The sequence below is a fragment of the Callionymus lyra genome, chromosome 2 (genome assembly GCF_982586985.1).
Source record: "Callionymus lyra chromosome 2, fCalLyr1.hap1.1, whole genome shotgun sequence".
In the NCBI taxonomy this organism is placed as follows: domain Eukaryota; kingdom Metazoa; phylum Chordata; class Actinopteri; order Syngnathiformes; family Callionymidae; genus Callionymus; species Callionymus lyra.
In genome coordinates this window covers 41,513,370-41,535,620 of record NC_141819.1, presented here as the reverse complement: position 1 = coordinate 41,535,620, position 22,251 = coordinate 41,513,370, and the positions used below count along the sequence as shown (strand labels likewise).

Genomic DNA, 22,251 nt, shown 5'->3' with positions numbered 1-22,251 from the left:
AAAGTATAAAACGCATTCAAAGTAAAAAGCTAATTCTTTATAAACAGAAATATTTTAAACAAGAATGTAGTTTATTTTTGTGGATTTTTGTTGTAATTTGGTTGAAAAGTTTCTGTTTTTGTAAAAAAAAAAACATTTTTGTAAACTTTAAATTAGCTCTTTTGTGCCTGTTTGCATCAATATAACATTAAATTATTGATGAAGGTTTCATGTTAAGGAAAACAGATTTTGTATCGATCGATAAATGGTAATTTAACATGTATCATCAGCGTTTGTCAGATAACCTTATCAGTTCAACATAATGAATAAAAGATACTGGTGGAAGGTAGATAGATACCTAACAATCTATCACTGAGGTTTGTCTTTTGTGTTTATGTTTGTGTCTTTGATGGCGTGTGACTTTAATTGATCATACTCTCCCAACGGCCAGTAAGACACTACTTTTGGAAAATTCAAAGTTCTGCAGCTGCTTCACTGCCCAAGTATATAAATAAAACCCAAAATAAGAAAGCTCTATTTACTGCCTCATGTACCGTCCCATTCTTGATCTACAGTGAGGAGCTGTTTCGTTTTGAAATTGATATTATCCAAAAGGTATTGATGACAGAGGTGCTGATTATGGAACTTACACTTTTGTATGAAATTCAAATGTAATGTAATTTAATTAAATAGAAAAGAACAAAATGAACAACAACAACATTATTAATAATAATAATAATAATAATAATAATATATTTAGATATTTATTCTGCCTACTCAGGATTTTCCCTTTTTATTAAGAATACTATCTAAATAAATTGACTTACAAAACGTGTTTATTCCTTTCAATGTTTCACAATGTATTAAAACCAAAAAATGTTTTATTGCGTTTCTTTAAATTGTGTTTCAATGTGGCCTTTGGTGTCCAAAAAGACACCTTTAAATAATATTTGTTTTTATTTATATAATAATCCAAAAGACATGCATAGAAGACCCATGCATATTGGTGGATTTTAATGATTTTGGTTCAATTAATTCATTTGTGAGTTTTGATGATATTCTCTTCTGCTTCAGAGCCAAAGTGTTGTTGAAACCGTCCAGGCTGGTTTGTGGTCGGTTGCTATGGTTGCTATGGAAAACGTCCACAGCAACCACCTCAGTGTGGGCGGAGCCTCTAACTGACAAGTCCAATAAAATGACAGACGTTCGTATGCACCAATCAACGAGCCTCATCTTTGAACGTGACCAATAAGAATGCAAGCAGTTGGTCATGGAACCGCTAGAGCTAGTGAGAAAGAACAGAGCTAAGCTGGCTAATGGTGAGTGAACCGGAGACGAACATCTTAACAAAGTGTAGTTTCTCACAGTAATAACGGCGAATTCATCCACTGCAGGTTTATTAGGTTCAATGTTTACTTTTCCTGTCCGGGTATTGGTTTGTCGTGAGGTTAGCTATGTTCTCTGTGTTCTCAGCTTTCATATCTCGACAGGATTTTGCTAATTTGACAAACGACGATGATAACATGTATTTTCTTCTGGGGATGATAAAGAAGCTACAGCCACAGGATCTTACCGTTAGGTTTGCTTTCGTGTATATGATGTCGTCCTTCTATGTATTTGTCCAAATAGTGTTGTGTAAAGATAGACAGCAACAGTGCACGTGCACGCACACGCACTTTTCATTTGATTAATAACTTCCAAAACAAACCCACCCAGTAAGATGACCACTGACATTCTCATCTCCCAAATAACACATTCGTATCAGGATTTGTTTCCTAGCTGATGCTCCAAAAATATAACCTGCATATGCAGAACTAACATTCACAACACTGGCTGATAAGTGTGGGTTTATATATATAAACATATATATATATATATATATATATATAGTGTGTCTGATCACAGATCTGTGTAGCATAAATGTACTTTAATTATACTTGCATCTAAGTTTACTTTTGACATACTATTCTTGAACATCTCAAGACATTTTTATCCATGCAGGTTTTCCTTGATTCTCTGAGACTCCTGTGTTTTTCTCAGCGTTGTCTTGATCTTTAAAGTAAATATTATGTTGAGTATTGTTTAGGCGCTTTGTGACCGTGGTCTGGAAAAGCGCTATATAAATATAATTTACTTACTCACTTACTTAACAATAGTACAGGGATGTATGCTTATACCCTAGTATACTTTATGAAATGTAATTCAATTACACATTTACAACCTTTCTCTTTGGGGTAACTCTATTATTGTTGTGATCTAGTATTAAACTGCGAAGGATTTTGGAAGTGGGTGATGGGGGGGGCAGAAAACAGACTTTTGGTTTTACAACAGTCCGAGTTAATAATGTGGCCCATATTTTGTCCTTGTCTGATGGCATCAGCCAGAACCTCATAATGCATTGTTAATTGTTCTTGTTGTAATTAATGGATTTTCTGTGTCGTTTTGAGTTTGTTTGTTTTATAAAACACCCTTTGTTTGTCCACAGACTGAACATGACACATCAGTGACTCCTCAAACATGGACAAGTATGAAAAGCTTAGGAAAATAGGGCAAGGCTCATTTGGGAGGGCGACCCTTGTAAAATCCAAATCAGACGGACACAACTATGTCATCAAAGAGATCTGCATTTCTGGCGTAAGACAATATCGCATCTGGTTTTAGTGTCTTCATCTCATGCACTATTTTCTTTTAATTTCTCCGTCAACAGATGTCCAGTAAAGAGAGACAGGAATCTCGAAATGAAGTTGCAGTGCTCGCCAACATGAGCCATCCTAACATTGTCCAGTATAAGGAGTCATTTGAAGGTAACTTTGATTCAGTCAATATGTTTACACCCAGTTGTGTAATACAGAATTGGGCAAAGCATGTTACATGTAGCTGTATAGCTGTTTATATGAATCACAATTCTTTATATTGCCATTGTCAGTGCAAAACGCCTAATAGGAATTTATTTCGATATTTTGTGCAGCATTAAACATGAAATTAAATCTAAAATAAAAGTCCTGAACATAAATAAAACAGATTTACTATTTACATAGTGCAGATTAAGAGATGACATCGGAGGAGGAGAAGAAACTGTTGTTGTGGCAGGAGGTTCTGGTCCTGATCGACTGAAGCCTCCTGCCTAATGGAAGAGGTCTAAAAGGTCCGATTATAATTCTCAAACTGTTTATCGCCCGTAATGTGTGTGTGTGTGTGTGTGTGTGTGTGTATGTATATATGTATAATAAAGTGGTATTGAATTACATCTACCTATTATTAAATATTACTTTTAAATCCTTTATTAAGGAATTAAATGCGATCCCTTAGGGAATGTTATCACCCTAGTATGGCTTCCTTGTGTGTTTCAGAGGGGGGCAGTCTGTATATTGTGATGGACTACTGTGAAGGAGGCGACCTTTTCAGGAAAATCAACTCTCAGAAAGGAGTTCAGTTTCCTGAGGAGCAAGTACGTTTGATAGAACCTGTAAATTATCAAGAACATCTTTTGAATGTGTATATCAGAGCCATCAAAATATTGAATTGTAGAATTTCAAATGTTGAATCTTAATTTGTTTATTGAAATGTTCTTTAGTTTGTTCAAGCATTTAAATATTTTGAAGAATAGCATTCAATAATTTGTATGATTGAAAGGTTCATTATTTTTCTCTTCTATAATTTCTATAAGCAATTATTTCATTTGTTTAACTTTGTTAACATTTAAAACTCAATATGAACATGTTTGTATATTATTGCCACCATTATTGATATACAGCTTTTTTAATTGAATTCAATAATTTGTATATTAAAAGATTTCTTTTTTCAATAATTTAATTAAAATATTCAAATACTTTTATCAATTTTTTTTCAAACATATACGTTTTTGTATTCAAATTTTGAACTGGAAAATAATCTCAATTATTCAAAATAAATCAATGCTTTTAAAAAAAAAAAGTTTGAAAGGCTTTTTTTTTTTTTTTTTTCAAAGGTTCCAACAATCTTGAAATTGAACCATTCAATATTCTGATGGCACTGATATACTTCTAAAGTAGTAATTGGTGTCTTTACATCATCAGTCTTCAAATAAACCTAAAATAAACTTTCTTTCTTTGGTTAGATTTTGGATTGGTTTGTGCAGATATGTTTAGCACTCAAGCATGTCCATGACAGAAAAATCCTTCATCGGGACATCAAATCACAGGTAATGTTTTCACAAATAACTTGAATATTTGTAATATCTGTGACTATAATGTGTTTTTTGTGGTCAATATATTGTGTAGAATATATTCTTGACTAAAGAAGGGACGGTCCAGCTTGGTGACTTTGGAATCGCAAGGGTGTTGAACAGGTTTTTAAAACATTCTTCTTAATTTAAAGTATTTATCAGGAGAAAGTCTGAAAATGTCTCTTTGTCTCTTTGTGTGCAGCACAGTAGAACTGGCCAGGACATGCATTGGAACACCCTATTACTTGTCACCAGAGATTTGTGAAAATAAACCCTACAACAACAAAAGGTACCAGTTTTCATCTGTAGTCTCACAGAACCTTGAGTCGATATCAGCAGATGTAAACGTATCATGTAACTTGTTTGTGCCCGGCTGCTCCAGAATAGATCCGCTCATCTATTGATTTGCAATTAACTATTTTAGGAACATGACAGTGAATCCAGTCTGTAGATTAATCTGGCCCGCATTGTCATTCTGCGTTAAATGGTTGATTTTAACATTTCAAATGTTGAAACTTTTTTTTTATTTTAATGGTATGTTTTTTTTAAGCATTGAATTTTTATTTATTTATAATTAAATCATAAATAATTTAACAATTGAAAGGATCAGTGTTTTAGTTTAAATCATCAAATTAAAAAATAAATATTTCTAACATGAAATCATTTTCATTTACACATAGAGTTGGATATTCTAATTCACTTTTTTTTTAAATTGTTTTCCTCTTAAATTCAATATTATCATATTATTATAACATTATTATGTTATCGTGCGATCCTATCAGACTATTTTAATACAACATTGATCCGCATACTGTAGCTCTTTAATTAACATCAAGCTGTAAAACTACAAATCACTGAAATCTTAGCGTTGCTATGGAATCCGCCATGATGCGTCACATCGTCACGTGACCCTCAAACTCAACCGTTCAATATTCTGATGCCTTTTATAAACTTAGATTCATGTTTATGTTGATATGCAAAAAATGAAAGATTATCTATGTGTACAATTATACCTAGACTTCCTAATAAAAGGTAAAACTAACTTGAGAGAAATACATTTGATGGTAGACAAAAAAGGGATAATTATGATGGATCAACAATGACAATATTGCAATCAACTTATACTTCTTGTGACAGTTTGATAAACATGCATGTTCTTTGGCCCACTCGGGACTGATCAGAAATGTTGTCATCTTATGTGATTGAGTTGGACAGCCCTGCTAGAGGAAGAAGATATATTTCAGTCATGTTGAATGCACGTCAACCTGTCCCTAAATTTCTCCTTGTCTCGTTTATAATGTCCTCCTTTCCCTTCTGTCCCCACACCTGCAGTGATATTTGGGCCCTTGGCTGTGTTCTTTATGAAATGTGCACGCTAAAGCATGCAGTAAGTATTTCATACGTACGCTCTTTACTCATGACCCTATGATAGATGTTCCTTCAAAAGTGAACACTGATGTATGTTTATGGAAGTATATCGGTTTCATCGTAATATTGAATGGTTAAATTTACATTTTAAAGGTTGTAACTTAGATTTTTTTTTTTAATCATTGGAATGTTATGCTGTGTCTCAAATCGCATACTAATCTTAGTATGCTAGAAGTTAGTATGCATCAGTTTAGTATGCATACTAACTAGTACGCAAATTCTCCACAGATAGTATGTCTCAAATCAAACCCTGAAGCTACACACTAACCGGAAATCACATGACAGCTTCTTCTTCTACTTCTATTTAACGATGTTTCAAGCAGCTGTTTGAACGCTATCGCCGACACCTGCTGGCAGCACGTATTGCAACTTTGGAAAAAGAAATAAAGAAAAAATATGAGAATCTAAATAATCGCGAGATATTTAAGCTGGTATCAGCAGCGAAGACGTGTTTATCCTCCTACTGCTGCTGAAAATACACATTTAAGTATATGCATATATATGCATTTATATATGACGTAACTTCCGTTTAAAACGTCACTAAAATGGCGGCTGTTTAGTATGGTTAGTGTCCATCGAACCATGCTCAGTTTTGTGGGCGTGTTAGTATGCCAATTTAGTATGCATGGCGCACTAAATTTCGCATACTAAGAATTGAGACACACTAACGTACTAAAAGTTAGTATTTTTAGTACGCTAGTATGCGATTTGAGACACAGCATTAGTGTTTATTAAGCATTATATGACGTTTTTGAATAATTAAATTAAATAATGTATTTATTGAAATATGACCTTTTTTTATAGCCTTTTAAATTGGATTTAAAAATGTTTGTATAATAATGATACAGCCCAACATCAATTCATTCATTTTTGCACATAGTTTGATATTTGAATTCAAATAATTATAACATACATCACAAATTTTAGTTTTGTTTTATTCCTAGCTTTTTCAATTCAATATAGAAATGTTGGTATAATAGTGCCACCATTTCTTATATTGAATTTAAAAGGCTATGAATTTTAAAATGTTAAATTCTGAAGTCTTTTTTTAAATGATTTGAATTCAAAAATCAAAGTTTGTGTAAAATAAACTTATTTATACATGCATCTTAAAATATTTATAAATTGTATTATTAAAAAAATAATAAATAAAATCAACCTCTCAATATAAAATCAAATTATTTCAAAATAAATAATTGTAATTATGTATATACAATTATAATAATGATGAGAAAATATTGAGACAAAAATGAAAGAAAACATTAAAAAGGTTAAATTCATTATTTTGTTTGCACTGATAGACTTCCATATATGTACACGTTGAATCATTTTGGCCAACAGTTTTGATTCATTTCTTTTAGTTTGAGGCTGGAAACATGAAAAACCTTGTCCTGAAGATCATCCGTGGAACGTACCCCGCAGTGTCTATCCACTACTCCCACGAACTGCGATCTCTACTGGCGCTGCTCTTCAAACGTAATCCCAGAGAGAGGCCCTCGGTTTGCTCCATTCTGGACAAATCGTTCATCTGTTGTCGGATAGAAAAGTTCCTCACACCACAGGTATGCACCTCTATGAATGTCTTGAGAAGACCATGCACACGGTTGTGGTCAACTGCAGAATTCTCTTGTTTTTACAGATCATTGCTCAGGAATTTCGCCCAATCCATATTCACAAGAAGTCAGGGGTCAGCGGGACAAGGGGTCTAGCAGGTGAGTTTGAATTAACATTTCTTTGTAAAACAAGTCTTTCGATCTGGGGTATTTTTGACCTTTGAGATTATCAGATGACTCATATTTTTCTGTGTTTTCTGATCTCATGAAATGTCATAAATGGGACATTGTTAGATAAGGAATTTTTGGTGTTCTTGATTACCATCTGGATCCAGTAAGGTTTTGATGACATTCACTCATGTGGTTGTCATGCTCTGTTCAGAACTGGAAAATGAGTACAAGTTTTTTTTTCATGTTGGTTTGGTGACTTATAAAGATTTATGAAGGTGAACAATTGTACAGATACTTCCAGTAAGAGTAAAGCTGTGAAGGATAAAGGAAAGAAATTTGATCAGAGGGTTTCTTTTTGGTCAATACACATTGTATTTATTAGCCTGTGACATTGACTGCCCTTGTGCGATTGAGTTTGACATCCCTGATCTCGATGGTTATGACAAATGTATAGTGTTATATTTCCTAGGTTTTTCTTACAAAATGGACATTAATATTGTGTTTCCTGGTCTCCAGCCAAGCGTCCTGCCTCTGGGTGTGTGTCGGTGTCTCCATCTCAGAGGATAACCACACCTGCCTCCAAATATGGAGTACCTGTAAACATGAAGAAGGTGGCTGATGCGACCAAGCATCCTAGTGACCGGAAACCAGCTCTAAGATCAAAGCTGGTGAGCCATCTCTGGTGCAGTTGTGATGCTCCATGTTTCTGACTGTGACCTGCAGCTTTGTGCGGCCATCTTGTCTTCTGTGTGAGTCATGTTGCTTTGTGTGTTGGTAAACTCTGAACCTCAGTGTCATATGTTGCTCAGGCTATTATTCCAGCAGCTGCCCAGAGGAGACTGAGGCAGTTTGAGGACGAAAGGAAAAAACTTGAGGTATACCTAAGAAGGCAAAATAACCTGATCTGTTCCCCTCTGTCTTCCTTCCATGCGTGATCTGATTTGAAGGTGTTTTTACTCCATTGTTCACCAGCTTCGCTCTCTGGTCATCTGGTGCTTCCTGTCTGTCAGTTTCTCTTCTCTAAACTAATCTGTCTTTCCCTCTTCCTGCTCATTCACAGAGCAGCCTGTAGATGGATTTGGTGAATCATTTTTGTTTGTGCTTCCACAGGAGAGCACCAGGAGGAAAAGGATTGAGCTTATTGAAAAAGAAAGGAAGCGAGAAAGGGTAAGAAATAAAGCGATAAAAGAATGCTAGGTGTGTAAGAAATTATTGATCCACTTACATTTTTTTTTATACCTTATCTTTATTGAACATTGCTCTATCAAAACACATTTTGCTCTTTTATTCTTTATATATACATTTTATATATTATAAATCCCACGGTATTACGGCGATGACTGAGAATGAGAGGATACAGTCGACTGCAGCAGCTTTTAAAGCTTGTTTTGATTTGGCTTTAAATCAAATGAAAGCAGTTACGACTTCGTCAAGAGTAATGTGGTCTGTAAATTCTGCAACACCAGAGTCAAGTACTCGACAATACTACAAATATATCCTCGATACTACAGTATCACAATATATTGTATAGTTTTCCCTCTATCGTATCTTGCCAATAGAGAATACACCAAAGTTCACATATGAAAACATTGTATAAATGGCTGTTTAACTCAACTCCTGTATCCTTTTCAGGCTCTTGTGCTGAAAGTAGAACAAATGAAGCGTTATGAAAAAGAAAAGGTTTGTGCCTTCTATAGTTGTATACTGTAGTGTTAATAAGAACTGCATCTTAAAACAAGAGGTTTTTTCATAATAGATCAATCGCATCAACCAAGCCAGAGAACAAGGCTGGAAGCATGTGCTGAGTTCTAGTGGAGGAAGCAGTCCAGAGAGGAAGGTAATGTTTCCATTTCATCCAAATAAATCTCTTCTTCTCAAGGTAAATGTTATAGGTGTATTCATAAACCTGTTTTTGCCAAAACCGAGAAATGGGTTTAGTTTACATAAATATGGGGGGAATCTATCGTTAGTGGTGTGTGTATTTTAAATGACAGGAGTATGTAGAAGGGGTGTAGGAAAATATCAACACACTTGAATACCGTTTTTTTTCTTGTTACTTAATCCATATTCATCAGTACTGTGTCCATTTATAAAAAAAATGTGCAAATATTGACAGCCTTTGTCCATTTCTGTGTTGCTATTAAACTTCCAGCTGTTAGATGACATCAGTCATTACGTCCTCTGCAGCTAAAGGAACAATGATACTCTGCAAGATCTTGGCAACGACTAAGGGCGAGAGGATACAGTTGACTGTTAAAGCTGATGTTTGGACTTTTGTTTCAAAAGTCAAGTACATGGACAATACAAATGCATACATTTGTTATCTTGAACATTGACATCTTCATGGATGACCATATTCAAACTATTGAAAAAAGAATGAAAAATGAGCAAAAGCCGTCTAAAGTCTACTGTTTCCCTTTTTTCGTCACTCTGCAGTGTTTTGTCGGCGTTAGAAAGAAGACCCCAGTGGTCACTGCTTCTCAGGCTCCAACTCCAGTCCCTGTCCCAAGCCTAAGCCCATTCAAACAGTTCCCTGCAGCCATAGTTAAACCTCAATCGAAAGAAACAAGCAAGCAGGGAACCTCAGCTGCAGCCCCTCGGTAAGAACTCAAATTTTTTACACGGCTCTGTTTGTTTCTCCCTCCTCGTTGCGATTTAAGATCTTTTTTTCCTTTTATTTTATCTAAGGAGCGTCTCTGCGGATGCTGCCTCGGGCGAGCCTGGTCCAGGCCCGTCTCGTCTGGTCAACTCTGATGTCATCAAGAGGGAGCTGCAGAGGCTTCACGATGTTTCCAAACAAGCTCACATCAGCAGGTCAGTAGATCAGTTGACTCACTTTTCTCAACAATGAGTTTTATCATTGTTGTCTTCTCTCTCCAGGCAGCGCGGTCACATGGCTGTCGAGCGATCCTTTCAGGTTGAGGAGTTTCTGCAGCGGAAAAGAGAGGCCTTGCTTAACAAAGTTCGAGCCGAGGGTCAACAGGTGTGTACACAGAGTCTTTGTATCTGTTTAATAACCTGATGAATGAGATTTCATATCAGGGATCCTCAACCTTTTTGTTGCCCCTTGGACTGGTTTAATGTGGACGTTATATTCACTGATCAGCCTTCAGATAAAAAACAGTCAAAATGTAACGACCTGCAAAACTATTACAATACAACTCACAATAACACCTAATCAGCAAGAGCTCAAAGCTTGTTTCTCTGCAAGATGGACCATATAAAGTTTGCCTTCACACTATTTTAGATCCGTGTCAAGCTCAAGGCCTGGGGGCCAAATTCATCGAGCCAAGTCAATGGATGTGATTCACCAAATGGTTTGATAATTTATGTTATAAAGATGTATAAAATAAGAGTGAAAATGATGTCAAAGGAAAGAAATTAGTTTGAGAAAGGAAAACAAACACAAAGATAAATGAGAAAAGTTGAGCATCCAAAAATTAAAAGATGGCATCATCAAAGACTTCCTGTTAAGGTCCGGTTAATATACATTTTGTTCGGCACATTGAAATATTTTGGCCCCTGGGCCATGAGTTTGAAAAATGTGTTTTAGATCAGGGGTCCCGTTGTTATAATGTTAAACTGGTCTGAGAGAAGAAAAGGTTTGAGATCCCTGTGTTGATGATAGGCCATCATGTTTAAAGTTGAATAACAAGTTGTATTTTTGATATGGTGAATGTATGTCCACTTAAATGTCAATCTGACTCACAATGTACTTTCTTCTTGGGGATATTTGTTTGTTTGTCTTTTCAATCGTTTATTTCTGTTTATTACGAGGAGATTGTTTTCAAACACAACTATTCTTGTCGTCATGTAAGTCATATCCATTAATTTTGATTAACTGAACATTTGATATGTTCAATCTTAATCAATTCACTAGACACGTGTACAGACCTTTCTAAAGTGTTAAACTAAATGGTAAACAGGGTGCTCGGCATTACCTGGCAGCAATCTATGCAAGAGGTGGTTCAGTTCGCTGTCGGAGACCCAAAGTCAACAAGGAGGAGGAGGTAGGAGCTAAGCGGCTAGTAGCCCCACCCTCCACCTCACTCATGGCACAGCTGGTTTGGTTCATTTTGGCTTGAGTTTTTGTGTCCAGTGTGGACACATGTTTTGTCTCCAGAGTTATGCATGTAACACACACAATCCTGCCCAGCAACTCAAAGACGTCCTGCATGATGTTCCCCTCCAACGCCATGTCGGCTTCAAATGAAAAATCATGGAATAAATCGGTGTCATCAGAATATTGAATGGTTGAACTTAACTTTTCAGAATGTTGACATGGATTCTTTCTTTTTTTTTTTCTTTTTTTTTTTAGCGATGGGTAATTTATTTATATAATTGAATTAAACAATTGCTATATTGAAATGTAGAATTTTTTTTTTATGATCGAAGACAACACATTTTTAAGCATAATTGCTTAGTTTTAATTCCAATGATTGGGATTGGGAAAACTTTTCTAAATGCAATCATTTTTTAATTCGTAGCCATTTAAATGTAATCTCAAAATGTTAGTATGTTGGTGATGTTAAAGCACTGGCGTGTCAATTCATCATAACGGATTCCAAAGCAACAGTGTTGTCTGGTGGCTCTATTGTACCAACATTTTAGACTGAATTTAAAAGACTATGAATTAAAAAATATTGAATTTAGAATGTTTTTTAATTATTGGAATACCAAACTAAAATTAAAAGATTATTTTTCATTATACAAAAAACTATTTGATGCTTAAAGAGCATTTCAATAAAAATAATAACATTCAAAGTTTCAACATTTGAATGTTAAATTCAATCATTCAATATACAGATTCCACTGATAAACTTTCATAATCTTGTTTGTTTTTCCATTTTAATAATGAATGCAACTATTCTTTGATGCAAAATCTCTCAACGTACCTGAATCCTCTGATACGTGAACGTCTTATGCAACCTTTTTTGTTTTTGTCTACCTGAATGTTTCATGTCTGCTCTCATCATCTCTGCTTCTGAAAAATCTTCTTTCATCCTCAGGAATATTTGGCCCGGCTGAGGCAAATCCGCCTGGAAAACTTCAACGAGCGTCAGAAGAAAAAAGCGCAACGCATGGGTGAAAAGGTGAAATGATTCTTGAAACTTCTTCTTCATCCTTTCTTCTCCTCCGTTATATTTTATTCAAAGTTTAAATTTACATTCTCCTTTTTGCTGGCCCTAAAGTACGACAGCGACGGTTCCGACAGCCAAGCTTCTAACGAGAGTGAAGAGGTCAAAAGAAAGAAGATGGAGGCTGTCAAGGTGAGTCTGCATGGGAAAATCTGTCCAGGCAAATAAATTAAAACTATATATTAACTTTGTTTAGATGGATAGTTCGGATTAAAGCAATAATTAGATTCATATCAATTGGAACATCTTTCTCTGTCTTAGAGGTTGAAGGCCTGAATTATAAGGTCGGACATTTTGAAATAATTTGGATTTATTGTTGATGTTATAATCGCCTCTATCCCTAATCTTATCTTTAAAAATGACTTCTTGGAGGGCACAATATCAACATTAGCATTAACTAGCTAACAGACAATAAGCTGGTGGGCCACATAACATGACTTGATAGGCCAGATTCTGCCCCAAGGCCTTGAGTTTGATACGTTTGATCTGAACGGAAACAAAAGCGCTTCAAATGACACAAATAATTAATGTAGTTTTACATGTTATCCCAGCTCCAACCCCTCATTCTTCCATCTACCTGCAGCAACAAACATGCTCTTTGCAGCAGAAATGAAGTAACTTTGTAGAGAGTATTGTCAAGAATCTTTTGATTCGATACACAATTGTCAAGTACTTGACTCTGGCGTTGCGGAATTTACAGACCACATGATTTTTGTTGAAGTTACTTTAATATGTTTTGAAACTAAAATATGTCCAAACCTCAGCTTTTAAAGATGCTGGAGATGACCGTATCCTCTCGTCCTCAGTCTATGCCGCAGTCTTGTGGGAGTTTATTGTTCTTTAGCCTGTGGAGGACGTAATGACTGCTGCCATCTAGCTGCTGGGAGTTTAACTGCAACACAAAAATGAATCAAGGCAGTGAATATGTGAATGATAATTATAAATACAAAATCTGAACCTTTTTTTCACATTTATTATAAAAACCCTCCTATTAGTGTTGCTCGAAAAATCAACCAATATTCACAGAAGTTACTGAAGTCCAAAAAATATATTTTAATTTTATTTGTTTCCAGGCACAGTTGAATGCCCGCGCTGCAGTACTCCGGGAGCAGTGTGAGTTGAGAAAGAAAGAAGCCCAGGAAAGAGAGAAGCAAATGTGGGAGGACCATGTACGTAATTAACACTTGCAGCAAGTGATTCCTATAAATCTAGTAGTCAAATAAATAAGCCTTTGTGGTGGACTTCTGTTTTTTTCTCAAGCTTGCAGTTCGTGGTCTCAGAATTTGTGTTGGAAATGTAGCAGAAGTAGCAGCGGCAGTAGTGGATTTGATGCCCTTCGACAGCCATACTATGCACCCTAGTTCCTCGGATCCAGACGCCAAAATCCCATCCCTACCTCAATCCACGCTCTCTTCCCCTGCAATATCTATGACCGCTGCTTTGAAGCTTGTCGGCGCAGTCAGTGTTTCTACTTTTTAATAATCTCTGACCTTCTTTTTTGAGGTTTTTATTGTATTGTTTTTTTTCTTGACAGCTCACCCCGTTAAAGGAAACCTTCCAGAGTTCCGAGGCTGCTGTCCAGGTTTGCTTATCGTTGCTTTCTGACATTTAAAAACTCTTTATACGCTTATTGTGGATTTTCATTTTTTCACAGAGCGAGAAAAAGCAGATCCTCCAAAGGCTCAACCAGAACCTAATCTCTGAGAGTCCAGATGAGGATACGTCGTCTCCTCCTGCAGAACCTCTTTCTGTGGAGCAAACGCAGCAACACGAGGAACACTGTGCCTTTTTTAACGGAGACCGAAAAAAGTGGGACATGTCAGAGCTGCCAGTACTTCCTATTGCCCAAAGAACCTTGTTGGAAACTTGTTGTACTATAACAAGTGAGTAAAGCACAGTTTATTCTCTAACTTCTGCTCATAACTTGAATGGGTTTTTTTTTTGTTTTTTTTATTAGCTTCAGCGGTGCGTCAAGAAGACTTGCCGCCTTGTGATGGAGACAGGAAGAAGTGGGAACCAGAACCTCCACTTGTTCTAGCCCAAAAAACACTGTTGGACACTTGCATTATAACCAGAGGTGTGATTTTTATTTTCAAGGAGTACATTTTTAGACTATAATTCAATCATTTATGTTGATTATGTTGGTCTGTCAATGTGTAACATCTCAGAGCCAACAGCAGAGGACGTGTTTCTCTTGGGAGCGCCGCAAAGTGAAACATTAAACAAGGACGTGGCTGAAATTCCAATTTCTCAGGGAGACAAGGCTAACAACGAGAATCAAACTGCACCTCTCAAAGAGCCGCAGGAGAACATTGGTGATGGTCATCATGTATCCAAACCTGGTAAATTCATGGAATTCTACCTTGGGCCTTGAACTGTAACTCAAAGTTGTCGATTGTTGTACATTCTTATACACTACTGTCACCTGCTGTGACCATGAACTTATTTAAATCTTACTTTATAATAAGATGTAAAAAAGGGAGAAGATTGTTTTGTCTCCTGGAGTTATCCGGTTTGGAGCAGCAAGTTATAGGAGTCGTTTTAAAAGAGACGCGGATGCAGATGTCAAGTTTAGAAGCCGATGTGTTTTCTTCCAGCGTTCCTTCAAATCAATAAATCATCAATGACTACGTAGATGAGAAAAAGGCGGAAAGAAACGCAATGTCAACTTCGCTTGTCACACACTAATGATGCATCCAATGCCGTCAGGAATGCTATGGTGTTTTCAAGAACTTGGTATATATAATAAAAAAATATACACTTGACTCACTTCAACACATGGGGTTTCTAACAATTGGCATTAAATATATAATTGAGGTAACCAATACAAATGTTTGTGTCAATGACTTCTTGTCCATAGCATCAGTTGAGGTAACAAAATATGTTTAATTTTCTTGTAAACTTGAATATTGCCGATTTAAGATGTACATTTTTTGTGTTTGATTTTTGAGTTGTATTTATATATATATTTGCTGTGTTATTAGATGTGCCTCATCAGGATTCATCCAGCTTAGTGAAGATGCCTCCACAGGAGATGATCCTTGAAACTGCTGCGTCTCTATCAGTCCAGCACCTCAAGGTTCAGGGGGTTCCGTCTCCCTCCATCTGTCGGACAAACCAAGCAGATTGTATTCTGCTTGGTTTGTCCGACATGACTGAAGTGCAAGGTTCGTATCACTTAAACCCTTTAGCTTCATATTTCTCCACGTGAGGTGATTTTTATGCTCCATTTATTTGTGCAGATCCAACAGACCTGGAGTCGGTTCTTTTGGAAAACAACCTGAAGCAGGTTTCACACCAAGCAGCTGTGGCTGTTGGGGCGTGGGAGAAGGAAGCATGTCCGCCACTGTGAGTGGTCAAACTCCAACCTTCTTGGTCGTTTTGTTTTCAAGAATAATAATAACTCTCGTAATTGACCTGTAGGCCAACAGAGGGCGCTACAAACTCTGCTGTGGGCGATGGCGACGCTCCTGCTGAACAAACACCAGCAGATCCTGCTGGTGAGTCAGATCTGCAGAATTAACATTTCCCTCTTCAATGGAGGTTTTGTTGTAAACGTTTTCCTTCTCGCAGCTCCAGCACAGTGTGAGGAACCTCTGTTTATAAAGTTGTGCTCTCCCGCCCGCCGGCGTGCTGCTGCGCTTGGAATTCTTTCAACTCAGTCTTCTATAGAAGAGTCCTCCTCCTCTCTGGCCTCTCGCTCCCGCTCCGTCTCACCTGTCCGTTCAAAAGACCACAATGCCTTTCTCTTCGACCTCTCTACTGGCATGTTTGATGCCAACAACCCCAAGGTGAGTTCTGTGAGAAGAAAAACTATAAATCTGACCATTAAAATGCATTTAATGTCGCCTTACTGTCCATCTTAACCCGGACTCACAACCATCCAGTTCACTCAATCATGTGATTCTTGACAAATATAACATTTTGGTCTGTTGACCTTTGACTTTGATATTAAAAAGTACATGTACAACTTTATTGAAACTACACTGTTAAAGAAACCCATTTTCTGAAGGTCCAACTGATTGGAACCCGCAATTTAATATATAAACGGGCCATTTTCTTTGTCACAAGCTCCGCCCTTTGAATCTGAGCATTAAAATATTTAATTGTGTCAATTATAATGGCTGGTTTCATGTTTGAAAGATTATCTAAGTCATGAAATGTTGTAAAGAAGTGAAGTGAGAGCGTCGTCACGGAGGGATGTGTTACTTTTTTAACTTATTTCCTGCCTGAACTATCCTATCAACATAGCGCCACATCATGACGCAGTTAACATGGAAACTAGTGATAAGCTATCAAGGTACATTGTCTTCATTTTAAAAGACCACTAGATGTCACTCTCTGCTTTATAATCTTTGACTCTGATCTACTAATTCAATGAAACCTCACATCATCTTCAGACTGAGAGTAACATCTAGTGGTCTTTCAAAATGAAGACACTGTATCATGATACCTCATCAACTGTTTCATGAAGCCTCACCAACATCACTAACGCAAACTAATAAAGAATGTTGTTAACCCTTTTGTCTTCTCTGGGTCAAGGTCACCCAAAGTCCCGAAAACGAATGCGTTTGAGGTATACCTTGTGTTGCCCTTGCTTGACCCTGAGATAACATAAAATCTAAAAAAGATGAGACGTCTTGAATGAAGACTGCTGTTTTTCTTCATGATAACCGTCCAAAGATTGAAGTTTAACATGTGACTAGATGCTGCGGACCTGCTCTTTGCCGGATCTGAGTCGTGTCTACAGCGAACAGCTGCTCCCTGCCCAGGCTACAGAACCGACCGCTGCACCTCAAGAGAACAACCAAGAAATGGAAGACATTGATGATGCCGCTAAAGAGGAAGAAGACCAGTCGGAGACGGAAGAGTAAAGACAATTTGTGTTGTGAAAGTGGTCGTGTTGTTTATTTTATTCACTGCAAAACGTTTTATTTCAAGTGCATATGAGGATGAAGACCTGCAGGACATCAGGGCCTCCATGGAGAGACTCCTAGAAGAAGAAAGCGACTTGATCCAGAAGTCTACTGAAGCAGAACAAGGGGATTATCACCCGACAGAAAATCCGGGCGGTGAAGAGCAAGAACCATGTGACGACAACGCAAATGACCACGAGCAGGAGGATAATCACATGGTTCTGGACGAAGATGATGCTGTCGAGGATGAGGACATGGATGGTGAGGATCAGAACGAAGAAGAAGAAGATGACGATGATGATGATGAAGATCAAGGAGAAGAAGAATGTTCCAATGAGAGTCCAGATGACGAGGAACTGTCGACCAATGGGGTGGAAGAAGATAACCCAAATAATGCAAACCAGGTTCATGAAGAGTGGATTTCTGGTAAGAGCTATATAAGAAAATACATTTATTATTATTATTTTTTCACAATCGCACTAAGGGCCAAAATATTTTGGCTGCCGTTGCCTGTTTTTATCAAACGGGAAGTTGGATTTTGATATCTACTATTCATTTTTAATTTTCAATGAATTATCTTAATTATTATTATTCTCCTTCACCAAACTTTGGTTTCAATCTTTAATATCCCCTATCTTGTCTTAAACTCTGACATTTGTATAGGTTACAATAATAGACTTTTATTTTGAGACAAACATCTACTTCACTTTAACATCAACACAGATTCATGAGTCGATTTCTTTACGTGTCCTACAGATGGCAGTGAAGAGGACCACGAGACGGAGGCTGAGCCTGAGAGCATCTTCAGTCGTCTGGAGGAGCTTCGTTATCACCTGGAGCAACAGATGGGCTTTGAGAAACTCATTAAAGCTTACAAAAAAATCAAGGTATGTCTAATGGAGGTATAGAAGTCAGAATATTAAAGGTTTGGATTTTACTTTTTAATAGGTTGAAACCTTGAATGTTTTTATGTTGATTTTTAACCTTTTTTTTTTTTTTTTCAATTAAATTACTTATTTATTTATATTTATTTAATTATGTGAATGCAATATTATTTCAATTCATAGCCTTTAAAATTCAATGCTAAAATGTTGGTACAATAGTGCCACCGTTCTATTCAATATTTTCTCATTCATAGCCTTTTAAATTATTTTTTAATTAGAATAATTAAGAAGTGACTTAGAAAACCTCCTGTTTAATTTGTTGTTGTTTTTTTTGGAATAATTTGATTAATCTTTTTTTATTTTTTTATACATATTTTGATAATCATATTCTAATTATCCAAAAATGTGATTTCCAAATTCACTATTTTCTAATTCTTGGCCTTTCAAATTCAATATAACAATCTTGTTGTCAGCCAATCATGCGACGCCCAAACGATCACATAACACATTCGATCAAGTAGCTTGGTACTCTTTTAATCTTGTCTGTTATCATTTTAATTATATATATTTTTTTTTAATATTGGTGTTATAGTGCAAAGTATTAAACATATTGAATTTATTAAATGTATTTTTGAATTATTGGAATTACAATATCAAACTCTGTGTTAACATGAAAATGAATTAAATTTGTTTTAATTAATTCAAGCTTTAATATAGAAGTGATGAATGAATGTATTAAAATGAATGCTTAACATTTACAGTACAATATTCTGATGTCACTTCATTGTATGTTTTATTCATTCTTTGTGTTAATCTGAGGCGATACATGAGGATGAAGACGAGACGATGGATCAAGCGTCCAGCCTGGTCTTGAACATTTTGGGAACGGAGCACCAGCATCTTTATCCCAACATCCTTCACCTCGTCATGGCGGACGGTGCCTACGAAGAAGGTGAGCGCCACCTTCAGTCCAACCGATCGCCCCCTCGCACGACAACCCGCCGCACGTGTTGTGCGATTGTTCTTGTCCTCTCAGTTCTGCTCCTCACTTACACGTTGTTGTGGCTCTGATGTGTGAGCGACTGAACAATGACTCTCATGCTGGCTCGGTTGGAAGCGACGAGAGCAGTTTGAAGACCAGCGAGGTCCAGTCTGTTCACACCGACTCAGAAACGCTCAAGTTCTGATGCATTTCTCTGCATCACTATGGTTGCATCAAGTTGTGAGAGCTTTGTGTTGCTGACAAACAACGTATGCGCCTCTTTTGTCTCCTCCTGACAGCAGAAATGGAAAAAGGGGTCGAGGGGGGCAGAAGGGGGGAGGGGTTATCACTTCTGAGTTGACAGGTTTCCCTCAGGATGGAAACGGTCCTCAGATATGATCTCCTGATAAAACCTTTCAGTCCATTTTTCCCGCCTTCCGGGGAGGAACCAGACGCTCTGTTATGCAAATCACAAATCTTCAAATGATCTCCATGACTGAAATAAACAATTGATCTCATTCAATATTATCTTAAAACTGTTTTCTTAATTAATCCATGGATTATTTTAAGATTACCTTAAAAGATCTCAGTTCATGTCATTCATTAAAACTAATTTGACATGCAAGTCAGGAGAAATCGGGGTGAAGTGTCTTGCTTGGGGACGCAACCACACAATCTTATCTGGAGCTGGGATTGAACCCGCAACTTCTCAGGCCACAAGGCGACCACTTAACGGCTTTGTCAGAAACTAATTGTTGCCATTTCCGCTTTATTCTTTTAAAGAAAAATCTAAAGCTGGGGTGTCAAACTTTATCTCAGAAAGTGGCCAAAAACGTTTTGGGAGTCATGGTAACAAGCCCAACAAATGTAATATTCTATGTAGTTAACTCAGTGGTCCCTCTTTTACCAACTCGACATTGCATATGAGTAACCAACCCTCTCAGTAACTCCTGCACAGCTACCTTAATGCTTTGCCGCTCAGCCAACCAATCACAGCCAACGATCACTTTTGAAATGGCAACATAGATGCATCATTTAAATAAAGTGTTGTAGCGACCAATCGGCCATCACTAAATGGAGCCGTGTGTAAAGGGAATCATGGGAGTTGAGTTTGACACGTGATCCTCATCATTTTAATGAAGAACTCCCGCCCGGGGAAGGTTCAAGCCAGCCTTCTCCGAGCGACGGGGTTGATGTTGAGGGGGGCACGCTGATGATGTTTGGCTCATGAGCACTCTAACATTTGCTCAACTGCACTGTGGCAAAGATTTGGATTTGGCTGTAGTTTTGCTCAACAGCTAATGGAACACTGGCCTCAGGCAGGATCTTATCTCAGATGTTCAATCTCGGTCTGGATGAAAGAAAGGAAAGATCTACGAGTCCTCAGCATTGGTCACCAAGTGATCAAGAGATGGACGTTAGAGGAGCTCTGTCGTCTGTACAGAACCGGGAGTGGAGCTGCTGATGCTCCCTCGACATGAGTCGGACCGTCTGTCGGCCGGTGAAGGTTCCCTGGGGGGCGTGTCCAAGACCCAGGTGGAACTAGATCCGAATGTCTGAGCCGGCAGAAGTAGCTAGAGACAGAAAAGTGATTGAATGTAAATAAATAATGTTTGATACATTTCAAGTTTGTGAATGTTTTCTTACATTAACTCTTTCTGCGTTTGTTCAGGGAACGACTGAGCCATGGAGCTGCCGATGGACAAGTCAAGCCCCCGGGCCCGGAAACGTCTCGGCAGGACTCGCAGGAACATCTGTCAGTGGTTCAGGTGCATGACGAGGTTATTGCTGACCTCAAAAGTAAAGTGAGCGACCGAGTACGTCTCGACATTAAAATGCATGCTTCCTCGCACTGTTTTCCTAAAGTCTCGTGTCTGCATCTTCCTCAGGAAAACTCTCAGGTTTCTCTTTCCTACTTTCTTACCTTCTGTACCGTTTTAACATTCCAAACTCTTTTTTTTTTTTTTCATTTCCTGAAGAAGTGAGGCTCTTGTAGACGAGGAAATTGTAACGTGTAAATCGTGTCGATGTTGAGAAAACTGCACTAATATTTTAAGCAATCATGTATAGACTAACTATGACTGTATTTGTAAATATGTTCATCAAATAAAGAGTTTTTATTCACTATGGATGCTCGTCCTGCTTCTTTCTGATGGATTTTAATGATGATTTTCCTGTGAAAGGATATCGGTGCCATCAGTTGAATTTCAAACTTTTAAATTGTTTAATTGTTGTTTTTTTTAAGCATTTAACCCTTGTGTTATCTCAGGGTCTAAGTAACCCGAAGATCTGAAAATAAAGACAAGGGATACCTCAAACACATTTGTTTTCGAGCCTTCGGATCACCTTGACCCTGAGATAACGAGTGGTTCCACAGTTTGATTTTTTTTTTTATTCAATATAAAATTGTTAGTACAATATTACCATCAACAACTAGTTTGATCAAGTAACTTGATACTCTTTTCTCATTTTTAAGAATTATTTCGTTCATTTATTTTAATTACATTTTTTAACCCTAAAAGACAACATATTTGAGTACTGTCTTACATTTTAAAGAATATTTCATTCATTTAATTCGAATGCATTTTTGATCAAGATATTGTTGCTTATTTTGTAACTAAATGTTTATAAAATAAACATTAAATCATTACCTATTTTGCACCTTCTTTACATAAAGAATTATTAAATTAATGTATTTTTGTTATTTATACATTCTAAGTGCATTTATTACATTTATAAAATAAATCACTATCTACATTACAATATTTTAAATATCATTAAATGCATTAAATGACAAGTATAAAACATATTTGCCCCTCATTCGCTTTGAATAAAAATTCCCAAAATGTAAGTCTTAACTGATTAATCATCATGAAATATGCACACCGACTGAGTTTCACCTGTTAGCAAACACTGAGGGAGAATGTTCGGGATGGATTGAAATACTTCAGAAAACAAGATGGAAATGAAAAGTGACCTGTATATATATGAGATGT

The 22,251-nt window shown here is 36.9% G+C and overlaps 1 protein-coding gene across 4 annotated transcripts; it reads left to right on the top strand.

Moving 5' to 3' along the window:
- The first annotated feature begins 538 nt into the window (after positions 1–538).
- nek1 (NIMA-related kinase 1) lies at positions 539–21,384 on the top strand. 4 transcript variants are annotated; one of them, XM_087785289.1, is made up of 37 exons: positions 539–594; positions 1,054–1,298; positions 2,465–2,613; positions 2,687–2,783; positions 3,330–3,427; positions 4,076–4,159; positions 4,239–4,306; positions 4,386–4,472; positions 5,516–5,570; positions 6,973–7,173; positions 7,251–7,323; positions 7,852–8,003; positions 8,145–8,210; positions 8,446–8,502; positions 8,968–9,015; positions 9,092–9,172; positions 9,772–9,935; positions 10,024–10,149; positions 10,216–10,318; positions 11,262–11,345; positions 12,345–12,428; positions 12,528–12,605; positions 13,547–13,642; positions 13,734–13,931; positions 14,008–14,055; positions 14,128–14,356; positions 14,431–14,550; positions 14,642–14,815; positions 15,458–15,640; positions 15,716–15,821; positions 15,897–15,973; positions 16,047–16,264; positions 17,180–17,343; positions 17,415–17,815; positions 18,146–18,276; positions 19,093–19,225; positions 20,928–21,384. In XM_087785289.1, the coding sequence occupies exons 3-37, from the start codon at positions 2,497–2,499 to the stop codon at positions 20,936–20,938; spliced, it is 4,212 nt and encodes a 1,403-aa protein (XP_087641415.1). In that variant the 5' UTR covers positions 539–594; positions 1,054–1,298; positions 2,465–2,496; the 3' UTR covers positions 20,939–21,384. The 4 variants fall into 4 exon arrangements, with proteins under 4 accessions (XP_087641415.1, XP_087641417.1, XP_087641418.1 ...); XM_087785291.1 differs by lacking the exon at positions 8,145–8,210; XM_087785292.1 differs by lacking the exon at positions 11,262–11,345.
- The last annotated feature ends 867 nt before the right edge of the window (positions 21,385–22,251 follow it).